Raw genomic sequence first — 15790 nt, 5'->3', positions numbered from 1 at the left:
CCATATAGTCCACATTGTCAAACACTATGAGGTGAGTTGTGAATGAGTATTAGTCTTTTGTCATACAGATGATCAAAATACGTCCATTCATGTACTGTAGAAGTAATCATGCCCTGCTGTACCATTACCTCAAGTAGTGATGTGCAGGGGAGCAGACATAACTCCTAAAACACATACAGCACACAGTGAAATACACAGATACACACGGACACGCTAAGAGTCCCCACAGTGCTACAGAAACCAAGTCATAAGACAAACATTTGACAAGAAAATCAGAAAGGAATAAAGATGTATCAAAGAAAGACAGTAGAAAACGAATGGTGGAAAAATTAAAGAATGTACGAAACAGTGGAGAGAAGTGAGATGATGGCAGACTTATCCAGACTCTCTACAACGCTAAAATCTTCAGTACTGCTCAAACTGAACCATTACTGGAATAGCTCAAAATAATAATAATAATCTGTCATCATTCACTCACCCTCATTTAGTTACAAAGCCACGGGACTTTTTATTCTGTGGAACACAAATGTTTAATGTTCTAGTCACTCTTTTAAATATAATGAAAATCAACGAGGACTGGGGCTGACAAGTCCCAAAATGAACCATAAAAGCACAATAATGGTACTTCAAATGACTTTTGTGCTATATTATAAATTGTCAAGCCATACGGCAGCTTTTGTGCACGAAACAGACAGACTTTTAATTGTTACTGACATAAATCTTGACATTATAAGTTTGAGTACATCAGACCTGTTTTGTGAACTAGATCAATCGATTCATTGAAAAGAATGATTCATTCATGGACATGATGGCTGAATCTGAAATCGCCCCCTAAACCCTCATTCACTATTGCCTACGTTAGTCCACTAATACTGTTCACTTGAAGGAGTGAATGAAAAGGAGTGAGCGAATTCGGACAGCCGTTACATCGGTTTTACACTCGTTGTTGCAGTGCAATGTGGGATTGAATAAGTACACTCAATAACGCCCACTATGATTTCGGACACCACTACAAATGGCTGTCCCCTCAAATAACGTCCTATTTGAGGGTATAGGGGGCGATTTCGGATTCAGCCGATGACTGATCGGTTCTCAGAATCAACAGTCCACTGGAGGGGAAATGTATCTCCTCCAGTGAATAATCGTGGTAATTGAAATCATGAATCATGAAACACCTTAATTTGTCTGTTTCTCACACAAAGTTAGTGTTATAACTTTATATTATAATTAATAATATAAATAAATTATAATAAATTATATTTTTGTCTTGTAACAGCGACAGTCCTCCTTTCACCTTTTTTGCTCCATGGAAGAACATAAGTCATACAGGTTTGGAATGATATGAGGGTCAGTAAATGATGAACGACTTTTCATTTTAGGGTAAACTGTTCCTTTAAGTTTAAAGCATCAAAGACTAATTAAATAAACTAATTAATCTATCACTAGCTTGAACACAAATGGCTTTAAAATTTTAGCTTCTCAAAAGATTGACGAGCCAACTTCTGTGGTTCTAATTCCATATATTCTATTTAATTGAATGTGTAACATGTGCGTGTATGTGTGTGTGCGTGTGTGTGTGTGCGTGTGTGTGTGTGTGTGTGTGTGTGTGTGTGTGTGTGTGTGTGTGTGTGTGTGTGTGTGTGTGTGTGTGTGTGTGTGTGTGTGTGTGTGTCTACGCTCTCACAGTGGGTTTGTCTGACAGGAGTGCTGACTCATTAGGCACTAGCAGTAGCAGAAGCTCTAGTATTGATGCTCACTGGGAAACAGACGGCCACTTCTCAGATCAGGGCTCAATGCCAACAGCAGCCAATGAGCCCAGCGAACAGTTAATCTAGTATCCAGAAACTTGTCTGACCCGCTAGCTAAAGAAATACGGCAAACATAACGTTCCAAAAGAAAGTAATTAATCCCCTGATGAAGTTGCAGTAAACTGAAGCAGATTAACACTGATAGTTTACTTAAAAGTCCACACTTTTTAACATGTTTTTACAGCAACACTTTACAATAGCTTTCATTAACAAGACATTTTAACATTTCAAATGGTTTTCATTAAAGAAAGAAAAGAAAGCCATTTTAAATGTTACCCTTCATTCATTGTATTCTTAATGGCTTCTTATGACCCATATATAATATTTCCTCAGTCATCTGTTAAACTATGAGCTACACTGTGAACGACTCTGGTCAGCGAGACTAGTTCGGCTGTCTGGCATCATATAAGAGCAGTGTGCTGGGACAGAGGAGGAGAGGAGATTTGAACAGAGAGTAAATTAACTCACGGTGAATGAGAGCTGGAGTTGGAGGAGCTGCATGAAAGAGCACCGGGAATTGGCCTTATAAAACTGCATATGCCAAAAACAAAAACCATCAGAGGGGAAAGAAATAGTTTGGTGGGGGTGGAGTCAGTGTACAGGGACTACAGCTGTCAATCACTCTGACTCTAACTCCACCCAACTCAATGGGAAGTACATATCAACAATAGTGTGACTTCAAAACAGAATGAAAAACAAAACAGGCGAGAAGGAATTACAGTATTAAGAAAGACATTCAAATTCCAGGTGCATTAAAATGGATGAATTAATTAATTATATTACATTCAATTAATTAACTATTATATTACTCTATTCAATAATATAATAAATTGACTTTTTAACACTGGAAAAAAAAATGTCTTTCATAATTAAGATATAATATATAAATGTTAACTCAATCAAAATATTTAAAAAATCAGAAAGAATTTCTACAAGATCCTGAAAAAAAAATCATATTCAGGGCCATAATTACAATTGATATTGGAAATTATACATGTTACCCCAATATTCAGAATTGTGGTTGATTAAAGTTTGTAATACTTAATTTACATCGGATTGCCACAATCACAGTCTTTAGCAACAGTTAAACAACCAATTTAGGTTAAATTGCAAAGAACTAAATCAGATTTTGATGGCATGATTCATTTGAGCTAAATATATTTTTCACTGTACATTAATTGGTGTCTAACAACAATCAAACTAATCAAACACAGTTAGTAAGGGAGCATCAAAAAAAATCTTTAGATTTCCACACTGACTGGTTGAATCAAGTATATGTGCCATTTCTGTCTAAAGACAACCAACTATGGGTGCAGGACCAACTGCACAGAGAACACGGAGTCCTACAGAGACATAAATAAAAGTGACAACAGAAAAAAAATAACTAACATTCAGAAATCTATTACAGAGACAAACAGGATTCTTGGGACACATAAAAAAAAAGCAATGAGAGGACATGATGGGGTGATGAACAGGTTTTACAAAGGGTTAGTGAAAGGGGAGGGCAGTACCCTGACTTCAGGTTTAATGCCCTCTGACTTACGCTGTGATGGAAATGTTAGCGGCCGAAATGGGGCTGACCTCCTTTACCTCCTTGGCTTTCTGCAGAGCCAGTTTCTTATTGATGGCTTCCTCCTGCTCCTCCTCATCCTGAGAGGGGAGTAAGACAGAGAAACAGAGAATGACAGATGAGTATAAATTTGCATCCCATGTCAAAGCACCGTGAATAGCATCAACAAATCAAAATAGTGATGTCCCAGGAGGCTTACGACCCTATACTGTAGATGGCATCTTTACGTGAGGCTGTAAATCCCATAATGGGCTGAAAGCTTCATCACCTTGAGTTATTAACCAGGGCAAACATCAGTCAAATCAAAAGAACCCTTACAGACAGTCTTATGAAACTAATAAAACTATCAGTGCATAGCGATAGGATCACACACTCTGTGTACACAACATGTGAGACTCATGTGGTGTGTGTGTGCAGGTACGGATGGCTGGTACAGTGTGACAGTGCCAGAAGTTAAGTATTGCCATTGTATGTACATATGCCCATATGTAGGACGTAAATATGCAAAACCAACCTTGGTGAGTTCTTGTGCATTGGCAAGGTTATCAACAGCAATGGCCAAAAATACATTTAGGAGTGTGTCTGATCAAATGTGCTTTAAGGAATTGGGGTGAAAGTGGGCATCTAATAAAATAGTAAAACATTCAAGTTGTCCTTAAAAGTTTGGGGTCATTTTATTTTTGAGAAATTAATGCTTTTATTCAGCAAGGATTACTTAAAATGATAACATTTAGAATATATTAAAAGTATTAAAGGAATTATTATATTTAAACAGTTATTTTAAAATTATTACAATATTTTACATTATAACTGATATTATTGTATTTGATCAAATAAAAACAACCTTGGTGAGTATAGGAAACTTCTTTCAAAAACATAAAAAACTTTAAAATTCAATCTGACATAACAAGTGTTTCATTCTGTTGTGTGATTTCTAAAATACTAAATACACACATAAAATGCATATAGCTGTATGTAGCTATAAAAAAGTATTTTTTATTAACAAAAAATAATAATTATTTTTTAAAAATAATTAAAAAGTGGCCATTAAAAAGTATTCAATTCAATGACAGTCCTATGTTCTATATAAAGGATACAGTTTCCAAACAGTGTGAGCACAATGAAGTACACAGAGCAGAACATTCCCCGGTGCACTCCTCCCTGGGATTCGATACCATGATACATCACTGCATTCCAGTCCTCTCCTGTCAGAATCTGACAAGATAAAATACATTATGGAAATACAAATATCAAACGAGAGCCTTCAGACACATATCACTAGACGGTCAATACCTGAAACACTGTAAGGATAGCAGCTGGGAATGTGTCAAAGTTGGTAGTCGGGGTCTCATCTTCAAAATTAAACCTAGAAGAGAGATGATGAGCTGTGAATCATTTTCTTGGATGAGTCTCATGTGTATGCTTACAGTAGGAGCCAGTTTTGCTCTTATTTCAAAATCTTTCAATTTTTTCAATTTGTTTGCTCGCAAAGACAGCAAAAACAGGGTTGATGTGTTCCAATAATAATGTTTCATCTGCATTTAAAAGCTGAGCTGAGTTCTCCTCTCTGCATCTCTGGAGTTAATAACAAAAACATAATAAATATGCTTTCTTCTTCACCATTCTCCTCCATGTACACTCTCAGGGGCTCTGCGGGGCCCTCATTACTACAGAATGTAGAGAAATGCTTAAAAAGAGAGAAGAAACATTTCACAACCAAAGGCTTGTTTATGTTATTCTGGAAAATAAAAGTGATTTCTTTCTTTTTTTTTTGCCCAACCACCGTTCCTCATTTTATTGCAAGAAAATAGTGCAATAACAATATAACGAAGAAAACTGAAGTTAATAATGATTATAAACAAGTGAAAAAAGTGATTTCTGTATTCAAAAAGTGATTTCTATATTCAGTGACATATCAATGGCATACTGTCATGTCTAAAATTATCATGATTTCATATAACTTTCATACTCCATTTGTTTGTATAACTTTCATAATGGTGATAAAAGCGAACTTTTGGCTTTTATTTATGCTGTGATGTGCTAGAAAGCCTCACACACATTGGAATCTCATTGGTTCAAAATCCTCATAGCTGCATATTAATTATCAAATGGGTTTTGATTGGCTGTGATTGTGTCATTGCTCAGCATTATCCCCTTAAGTGAGGACGAAAACATTACTTTTTACGTAGGGTTCAACCTGGTTAGCAAACAGGGTTTTTTCATCAAACTTTAGTATTCATATTTAATTGTATATATATATATATATATATATATTAAACATTCTAAAAGTGAGAATATTTTATCTGGTCTCATTGTTTTCAGCAGCTCTGCTCTCCGATGTGCTTCACAGCTGAACATATGACACCGTCTCTTTCATCCAGCCCAGATAATGACTTCATGGATCAGACAGTCAGTTTATCATGTCCATCTACAGTCTTAAATATTAATGCGCTATGGAGCTGAAATCGAGTATCAGAGAGGCACAAAAGCAATTTCTCATTTCTCTAAGCACAGATCTGGAAAGACTTCACATCTTCGCCATCAGGGGGAAATAGTCTCTCCTGCAGCTATCCTCACATTGTTATGTTTCAATAACATTTTCTCATTTCGCACCGCCTATTTGTTTATCTAGCACTCTTCTCATTAAAGTAGATCACATGACAGCATGTTTGCGCATCTAAGCTGATATTTACCTCATGGAAAGCGTGCGTAGAGGCAATTCCTCTGCTGTAGCATACGATTAATAATTCACGGAACAGAGAAATGAAAACTTGCGCCGTCTGGATCAGCTCAGTCATGTTTGTTAACATGTGGCTGAGGGGTAAATGAAATGGCAGGGCTTGGAAGAGTCACAGATGCTTATGCAGAGAGGAACGTAAACAATGGGCAGTTTTTTTCCACGTCAATGGTTGATTTATCAATTTTGGTGAAAAGTACATCACACAAGTGCTCTGAAAAGTAAAGGGCCTAGATCAGCTGTTCTCAACTGGTGGGTCGCAACCCAAAAGTGGGGCACATCACAGGTCTGTTCTGATTACAGAGAGGAGGGGAAAAAACAAGCATAACAAAATGCAACTAACCATATAATTGTGTATAATAAGGACAACCAATTATTTAAGGAGGAGAAATCCTTCCCATATCTTTTGTTGACAGTATTTTGGCACAAATTCCTCTGTCTCTCGGTAGAATCTAGTCTGTCAATAGCCATTAAATACATATTCACGTACAACCATTGTTTGTGCCATCCACAATTTGTCTGTGCAGTAAATTATTGGCTGCTGAGAGCGTGAAATCAATTAGAATTAGACACTAACCACTAAAACTTTAAAATACAAGCCCCTGTTATCCGAACACTAATCATAAAATATTGTTTATGGTTATATTAATAACCTCGGTTGTTTAATTCTTGGGAACTTTTTGTTTACTTTTGCATGATAAGCTATTTTGGGACTGAGTTGGCTTGTAAAAGTAGACAGTGTAAAACCTAAAGCAAAAACAAAAGCAAGAACATGGACTAGATGATGTCCAGTACTTACTGTCCTCCAAAGAGCTGCATCCCCAACAAAGCAAACACCACGATGAAGAGGAACAGCAGGAACAGGAGACTGATGATGGACTTCATTGAGTTGAGTAGAGACACCACCAGATTACGCAACGAGTTCCAATACCTACAGAAACATTCCATAATAACTACAGCATTACTACAGCCACATAAGGAATTGGAAGGCTTGTTACTCCTCAGGTATATTAATTATGCTTTTTTCCACCCTAATTCAGAGACAGTTATTCCACTTTAATCAAAAATCTAAACTTTTCTGTCATTTTTATCCAATTTCCTTGACTAGTGTCTTTCGAAACTACTTAAACGAGTAGTTCACTTTCAAATGAAAATTAGCCCATGATTTACTCACCTTCAAGCCATCCTAGGCGTATATGCCTTTCTTCTTTCAGACGAGTACAATCAGAGTTATATTAAAAAATATCCTGGCTCTTCCAAGTTTTTAATGGCAGTGGATTTCAACCAACAGATTGAAGCTCAAAAACGTGCATGTATCCATCGTAAACGAACTCCAAACGGCTCCTGTGGGTTAATAAAGGCCCCCTGAAGCAAAACGATGAGTTTGTGTGAGTAAAATATTAATATTTAAAACTTTATAAAGTAAAATAACTAGCTTCCGGCCAAACGAACATACAGATTCCACTTAAATCTAAAGCGCAACTTATGCGAGTAATGCGACGTACTGCTGATATTTACGCTAAGCCATGACGCACTACGCTACTTCCGACATCATAAATTTCGTAAGTTGCGCATTATGGGCAGGTAGACTGCGTATGGCCGCTTGGCCGGAAGCTAGAATTTTACTTTTTTCTAACTTGTTAAATATGAATGTTTTTCTTACACAAACTCATCGTTTTGCTTCAGGGGGCCTTTATTAACCCACAGGAGCCGTTTGGAGTTCGTTTACGATGGATACATGCACGTTTTTGAGCTTCAATCTGTTGGTTGAAATCCACTGCCATTAAAAACTTGGAAGAGCCAGGATATTTTTTAATATAACTCCGATTGTGTTCGTCTGTGAGAAGAAAGTCATATACACCTAGGATGGCTTGAGGGTGAGTAAATCATGGGCTAAACTAATCCTTTAATTTGAAACTGTGAACCAATCAGAATCAAGCAATCAACCATGTCTTGGTATAAATATGATCAATTTAGGCCATTGATCTGCAGAGCACCACAGATAAACACAGGGAATTACGATCTCTTACTTGGTAACCTTGAATATCCTCAGCAAACGCAGTGCTCGCAACACACTAATGCCAAAAGAGGCTCCTGGTTTAACGGCTGCCCAGATCACCTCGAAAATGCTACCCACAATCACCTAAAAAAAATAACAAAGACAGCAATTAAAGCATTTAAGCAATACTATCCATTTATCCATCCATTCTCCAAACCGCTTGTCCTATTTAGGGTCATGTGGATGCCGGAGCTTATGCCAGCATAACGTACTGAAGGCAGGAAGAGACCCAGGACGGACGGCCAGTGGAAATAATTTAATAAATTATAATTATAAATGTGATCATATATATCATATTTAATCAGCATTTGACTTAACCTACAAAAAAAACCACAAGAATTGTCTTGGTGCCAGAACCCCTGGCACTGACTGAAAAAGGAACACTCTTGGTCCCGCATATCATTTGTATTTGATGGCACGTTACTCACCCCAAAGTCAAAGCAGTTAAATGAGGAGTGAAAGTAGGTCCTGGGCCCGAGGCCATACATCTTCAGACTCATCTCTATTAGAAACAGACCAAGGAACACAAACTCCGCCAAATCTATATAAACAAAGAAAACATTTAACAAAGGACTTTGTCAGTCACATCACTTATCATTTCTATAAGATCATTAAAGGGATACTCCACCCAAAAATGAAAATTCTGTCATCATTTACTCACCCTCAAGTTGTTGCAAACCTGTATGAGTTTCTTTCTTCTGCTGAACAGAAAGGAAGATATTTTGAAGAACGATTGGAACTTTGGCACCATTGACTTCCATAGTATTTTTTTTTTCTACTATGGAAGTCAATGGTGCCAAACAACTGTTTGGCTCCAATCGTTCTTCAAAATATCTTCCTTTGTGTTCAGCAGAAGAAAGAAACTCATACAGGTTTGCAAAAATTTGAGGGTGAGTAAATGATATATATATACAGAATATAACTGTGGCGAGCAGGACGAGGCCGAGGGCCGTGAGAGAGCGGCGTGAGGCCAGTGTCGCTCATCATTAATCACGCCACCGGCCTCGCGCCGCTCTCTCACAGCCCTCGGCCTCGTCCCATGATTTACGTTTATGTTTAGTTTATGATGATTTACTCACCCTGAAGCCATTCTAGGTGTATTTCACATTCTTCTTTTTAGACTAATACAATCGGAGTTCTAATTGTCCCAAACGGCTCAGAGGGGTTCATAAACGTCTTCTGAAGTGAAGTGATGCGTTGGTGTAAGAAAAATATCCATATTTAAAACTTTATAGACTAAAATAACTAGCTTCTGGCAGACGGCCGTACGCATCGATTAACGCCAAAAGGGTAACCCTTGAACTTGACGCACAAAGTAATGACGAACGCGGTTGCCCAGCCCTGTTTGTTTGAACCGAAAGAGGCGTCACCTACATCCTACGTCATACATCGTCAAGTGTAAAGTGTTACTCTTTTGGCGTAAGTTTTGGTCTTCCGTCTGCCGGAAGCTAGTTATTTTAGTCGATAAAATTTTAAATATGAATATTTTTCTTACATCAACGCATCGCTTCGCTACAGATGGCCTTTAATAACCCCTCGGAGCTGTTTGGGACACTTTTATGATGGATATGATGCACTTGTATGGACTTCAAAAAATAGTGCCCCTTCACTCCCATTACAAAGCTTGGAAGAGCCAGGACATGAACTCCGATTGTATTAGTCTGAAAAGAAGAATGTCATATACACCTAGGATGGGTTCAGGGTAAGTAAATCATGGGCTAATTTTCATTTTTGGGTGAACTATCCCTTTAAAGTCCCCATGAATTCAAAATTGAAGTTGCGGCAAATGCGTCTCTACCAAGCTCAATGGCTGAGCTGTGATATAAACGAAACGCTATTGGATATTTTAAAAGGGGGAGGAGCTGCTTTATATGTCCTGCCATGTTTCCCTGTTTCAGTGTAAATTGCATCAGCATATTGATAACGCTGCATGTTTCAAGGCTTCAACTTCACTTAAGTTGTGCTTTAAATTAAGAAACAGCCCAGTCACAACAACAGGGTCAGTTTTATGTCAAATTCAAAAACTAAAGCTAATTTGAGTCAAATCGTAAGATAAGTTGAACAATTAATAATGCAAATACAAGGAGCATAGTACTTAAAAGCCCTTGTTTTGCATTGATTTTTTTAAGGTTTTTTAAATCACTCCCAATGCGCCTAAGCCATGTTCAAATATAGTTCACATAAACCTGTGATTCTCCAGAGAGCTGCAGTGATGTTTAAAAGATGCGGTTCACTTACACAGTGCATATGTGAGCCAGTCGGGCTGGTCGTAATGGACTATAGCCACACACAGTGTGTTCAGTCCCACTATACACAGAACGGTCCAGTAGAAGCTCTGGGCCTTCACCATACGTCGGATGAAGAAGCGAAACCTCTTCTCTTTTCTGCGAAAGTATGAAGAGCTCTCGTTCTTGCTGCTCTTCACACTTGTACGGGTGAATGGAGAGCCTTGGGGAGCTGCGGAGAGAGAGGGATAGAGAGAGAGAGAGAGAGAGAGAGAGAGAGAGAGAGAGAGAGAGAGAGAGAGAGAGAGAGAGAGAGAGAGAGAGAGAGAGAGAGAGATAGACTGTTTCAGATGTTCACAACAGCTCACAGATGATGGAGAGGAGAGGGTTTCTATCTATCTATCTATCCATCCATCCACTATCTATTCATTCTGCCCTCTCTTTTTTATGAAAACATCACTGATGACAGTTTTACGGTACATTGATTTGGTTTGAATCTGCTTTTTTCTCATTTTCTGTGCTGATTTTGGGAGAATGTCCACCGAGAGTTCAAAGGTCACAGGCATCGGGCGTGGAACTTACCAACCGATGAGATGTCAGTGAAGTGGTCCTCTCCTTCTTCTGCATTAATGAGGTCATTTTTGCTCTTCTTGGCTATTTTCAATACTAAAAATGTTGGAAAGCAAGTAAATAAACAGTAGTAGGATAATTTATAATAATATATTTAACATTTCTACTTAACTATATGTAATTTTGCAACTGCATGTCAAGTACCAGTCATTAGAGTATCAGACTGCCTGGTTACTATCTGCTAAGACTTTATTTTAATGGTTCCCCAACAGATATTCTACTGACTATAAGTAACTTTGCAAGTATATGTCAACTTATTCTGACCCTAATCCTAATCCGAACAGTCAACTAATACTCTATTAAATTAGGTATAATTCTAGATAATATCTAGAGTGGACTATAGAAATAAAGTGTAACCATATTTTTAATTATTATTTATTAGTAGTATTTAAAACTTAAGCTATTCTGCTCATGTAATTCATATATATAATAATTCATTTTTCAATGATTACCTGGGTTGTTGCATTTCCTCTTGTACCAGGCACTATCCTCCTTCTCTTCTGCATTTTTATCTTCTTCAGCAAGCATGACTTCCTCTGAGACAAAGAATATATTTTACTACTCTCACACACTATACTTTAAGTGGTTGTTGCGGTTCTGTGTTGTGGTTGGATTATAGGTGGATAAACATGATAAAAAGTAGACAAAAGCGACCACTAGAAGACTTTTTGTAACCTGGTGCCACACACAGTAATCACTGCTGTCACTGCAGATCTGACTAACATCCAGCAGGAGGCAGGGACAGCAGTGAGCACTGTCTCGCCCAACACATTAACGTTTTAAACAATGCAGTGAAGATCTAACCGACTATGATGGCTGGCTAGATAGATACATGACGAAGTCAAAGCACATGCAAGCAGTTAATTCCATCATGATTTTATGGTGTTAAAACATTACAGCCAGGGCCACCATGGAGGATTTTGAGAAATCACCTCTCCAAGGCACTTAAATCCCCATGGAAGAACTCTAGTGGGCTTCTGGGAAACAAAGGGGAGGATACCACATGCTGTGACAGAGCTTATTAACTCCTGAGCTGGTGGAAGATCAGAAGTTTTACAAGAAACTGTGCCATCCTAAACTAGGAACTACAGTATTAGATAATGGATGATAACTACAGAACTATAAAAGACCAACAACATCAACATTTACAGAGCTAAAACTTTCTAAATTTTAGAAAAATCCTGTCATCCATGTTTTTCTGATTTTTTTATTTTTTATGATAATTTGTCATAATGCCACATGCTGAGTACTGTTTCACACATCCTACATGTGCATCTACATGGATACAGAGTGTTCACTCTCAAATCATTCCTATTGAAACAGACACATAATGCCCATAAAACAGACCTGTCTCCATTAATTTCCCCAGGACATACTGTTTCATGCATACCTTAACTAGATAATGTAACCTTATGGGTATCATGTTTCATGTCAAAATGATCCTCGTTTTACTCATTGGTGTATATCACCTCCTCATAACATACATTGTATGCTTTTTATATTAATCAGAGTATAATTGGACAAAAATACTGCCATTCCACAATCATGTAGATGAGTCAGCTTCCAAACAAAGGAACTTTTCCCGCTTGAACTTACAACCTTTTCATTGGTCAAGCCAAACTTGAGAGGTGTGACCTCTGCAGAAGCTAAAAGGGCATTCTGTCAGGACCACTATCGTCAAAGATAATTAACAATTAGCACACAGTTTGGATTGGCGGTATGGTTTTGTTTTGGGCAAGAACTCCCTAACCATTCTTGCAGCAAGAGTTTCAGCAAGAGAGACCCAATAAAACTCTACTGCAGTTTCAGGGATGCAGCATCACGCAGTAAAAATGGTGAAATTGTGTACTCGGAATGTGTGAAACATGTTAAAATCCTATGATGAGTAGAACTTGAGAAGACCATTCCTAAATTGGCCCCAGATCAGTGCAAATCTACAGACAAAGAAAGCTCCAGGACATTGACTGCTGAAGTGAAGCAGCTGATGAAAGTGCTGTTACATGCAGTCATGGGAAGACTGAGGGTATGAACCAGCTGGTGAAGTGAGAGGAAGGCTATTTGGTTGCCATGGAGAGAGGAAGTGCTGAGCAACAGACAGGCACAGATACATCAGTTCCCATTGCGGCTGAACAGAGATCCGGGAAGTGAGTGAGATAAACCGTCAAGGGAGGAAAAACACAAGGGAACAAAATGCTCTCTAGAGAACTGACCGAGGCCTTCTGGTGGTTGCGATGTAGAACATTCTCAGGTTCAGGTCTTGAAAAACGCATGAATGACTTTGGTCCTGTGGTGATTACTATAAGTGTTAATGGAGATATTGTTCATTTTTAGAGACTGACCTGCCTTACAGATCCACTCCAAGTAACCGGTCAGTTCCCTCTCTATCTGCTGTTGTCTGCGGAGCTTCAGGAACTCCTGCCTTTTCTCCACACGCTCTCGCTCCTTTGCAAACTCCCTGTGGGGAAAAATGCACATACATACACATCCATGAACACACTGTACTGCACAGAGGTATCAGGGGAGCCCTGCTCTACGGCACAGGTTATGTGTGTAAGAGTATGAGTGTGTGTGTGCTTATTAAAGTGTGAAATCTCATAATATAGTGATTTATCCACATAAACAAAAGACCCTATTGATCATCACAAGGTTCATGGTTGAGAAACAAAAATTAATTAGAGAAATGCACCAAAATGAAACATTAGAAAAAAGAGCAAATACAAGGTGTGGCATTCACATTTGCAAGAACAAATATGAAGAAAAATATTCACATTTTAAGAATAATCGATGTTTTAGAATCAATAGAAAACAACAGCTAAAAGTCTACAGTTTATGCCTCACTTAAAGCTGAAGTGTGCAGTTTGTTTTTAAAAGCCCAAACTCTTTCTCTTTTGCAAACTTAATACAAAGTCAGATGAGTAAGCCATTTTTATAATAATTGTCAAAATACAATTTCAGGGAAATTAATTAATTAAGCTACCTATTGATGTCTACAAATCTACATCTGGGGTTTGTAGACTTCAATAGATCTGCTTAAAAAAACGTATTACACGGCTCTGTGGAATACTTGATTCTGATTGGTCAATCGCGCCATTCAGCGGTATTATTCCTCGATAACAACCGCTGAAAACAGATAACGCAGGCTCATCCGGGTTACTGAAGACAGCAGCACTATACGCTTGCTAGGAAAAATATTTCTTCGTGGAAGTTTTGCATTTGGTGAGCTAATAAAATATTAAAACTCAGTCAAATCAATATTTTGTGTACAGTTATTTAATTATGCCATCCAGTATCGTGAACTAGCTCTCTCTTGTTTCATACAAACGCAGCTGCTGCCATTTTTTTTTTTACTATTGTTTTGTACACTGTTGCATTATAAGATACAAACAGGTACGATTTTAAAACAGTTTCAATTGAAATCAATATCTCTTATATCCATAATTATTTATGTGGTGAAATGCTGTGTAATAAGTGGTATGACTGTATACTGTATCTCTTAAATGTCCGTCTAAAGTTAGTTTGAACTTGCCGTGCTAGCAACTGCTCTCTCCGCGGAAGCTTTGCGTTTAAAGACCTAATAAAATATTTCAACTCAGATCAATATTTCGTTTCTAATTATTTACATATGTAGCCGTGTAATAAGCGGGATAATGTACATCCAGCCGGTTGTTCTCTCAGAATAAACCCCCTTCAGCCTGATGGAAGTCCTCATCACCATTTCTCTGTAATGCACTTACAGGCCTAAATAGTTTTTCTCATCTGTCTATTCTCTAACTTTCATTCCACAGTATGACAAAACTGTGTAGTGATAACTTTTTAACATTAGATATAGCTCACAAAAAGTGGTAGGCCTATTTACTGTACTGAGAAATGCCCATGCATTGCCAGTGAGAGTCATACTTTACCCTGACTCGGTTATTAAATGAGTCCCATTCATTTTCATAAACATTATAGCTTTCTCTGCAACATGATTATGGAGAAGCACTAAGGGATAAAAAAAACTGTTTGTGCCCCCTCACAACCTGCCATCTGTTATCATGATAATTAGAGGAGGGTAGCGATGATGGACCACCATTACTCTTTAACAGGTTGTGGCGAGCAGGACGAGGTCGAGGGACGTGAGAGAGCGGCGCGAGGCCGGTGGCGTGATTAATGATGAACGACACCTGTGAGACGCACCGGTCTCGTATCTCTCACGGAGGAGCGGAAGCATAAAGGAGGAGCGACGACAGTGAAGGTACGAGACCGGTGCGTCTCACAGGTGTCGTTCATCATTAATCACGCCACCGCGTTCTCTCACGTCCCTCGACCTCGGCCTGCTCGCCACTTAGGTATTAAGAGTGTACAGAGAGGAGGTTAAAAAGCCCACACCTACATTTGCACAACATTTCCATTAATAGTTCAAATGAGTGCTCCCATCCAGTTCTCACTCTCTTTAAGGCAATCCCCACTAAGCCAAAGCAGGAAATATAAAACAGCGAACCCCACGTAAATATTATAAAATGCATAGGAACAGTAAGAACACTGTACTGTAAAACCAGTAATGGAAGACAACTTCAAGGTCTCTCCATCACAGTGTTTCAAAACTATGAAACACAAAAGAGGATATTTTGAAAAATGTTTCAATGTTCAATTCAATTTTAGTTCATGAAAGTCAATGGGGTCCAAAAACAACATCCCATTTTGTAAAAAAAAAAAAAAAAAAAAAGACAAATTTTTTTTTTTTTTTCAAAATATCTTCTTTTGTGTTTCATACAGGTTTTA

At 38.1% G+C, this 15790-nt stretch overlaps 1 protein-coding gene across 10 annotated transcripts in view; it reads right to left on the bottom strand.

Annotated features, from left to right (window-relative positions):
• cacna1ba (calcium channel, voltage-dependent, N type, alpha 1B subunit, a) overlaps positions 1-15790 on the bottom strand; it is a 116686-nt gene that overhangs the window by 47515 nt on the left and 53381 nt on the right. For 5 of the 10 annotated variants that reach the window (XM_056257362.1, XM_056257361.1, XM_056257364.1 and 2 more), the window contains exons 7-19: positions 13369-13484; positions 11482-11565; positions 10982-11065; positions 10413-10631; positions 8603-8715; positions 8146-8258; positions 6915-7046; positions 4672-4744; positions 4476-4593; positions 3893-3960; positions 3352-3458; positions 2277-2339; positions 129-164 (exon numbers count right to left, since the gene is read on the bottom strand). In XM_056257362.1, the coding sequence (XP_056113337.1) occupies positions 129-164; positions 2277-2339; positions 3352-3458; positions 3893-3960; positions 4476-4593; positions 4672-4744; positions 6915-7046; positions 8146-8258; positions 8603-8715; positions 10413-10631; positions 10982-11065; positions 11482-11565; positions 13369-13484 (1326 nt within the window). The remainder of the gene's footprint in view (positions 1-128; positions 165-2276; positions 2340-3351; positions 3459-3892; positions 3961-4475; positions 4594-4671; positions 4745-6914; positions 7047-8145; positions 8259-8602; positions 8716-10412; positions 10632-10981; positions 11066-11481; positions 11566-13368; positions 13485-15790) is intronic. The other 5 variants (XM_056257365.1, XM_056257366.1, XM_056257371.1 and 2 more) reach the window with 3 other exon arrangements.

Source organism: Rhinichthys klamathensis, unplaced genomic scaffold, assembly GCF_029890125.1.
Source record: "Rhinichthys klamathensis goyatoka isolate OS25496 unplaced genomic scaffold, OSU_Roscu_1.1 h1tg000137l_1, whole genome shotgun sequence".
NCBI classification, from domain to species: domain Eukaryota; kingdom Metazoa; phylum Chordata; class Actinopteri; order Cypriniformes; family Leuciscidae; genus Rhinichthys; species Rhinichthys klamathensis.
The sequence above is the reverse complement of the archived record's forward strand: the minus strand, read 5'-3'. Positions and strand labels throughout refer to the sequence as shown.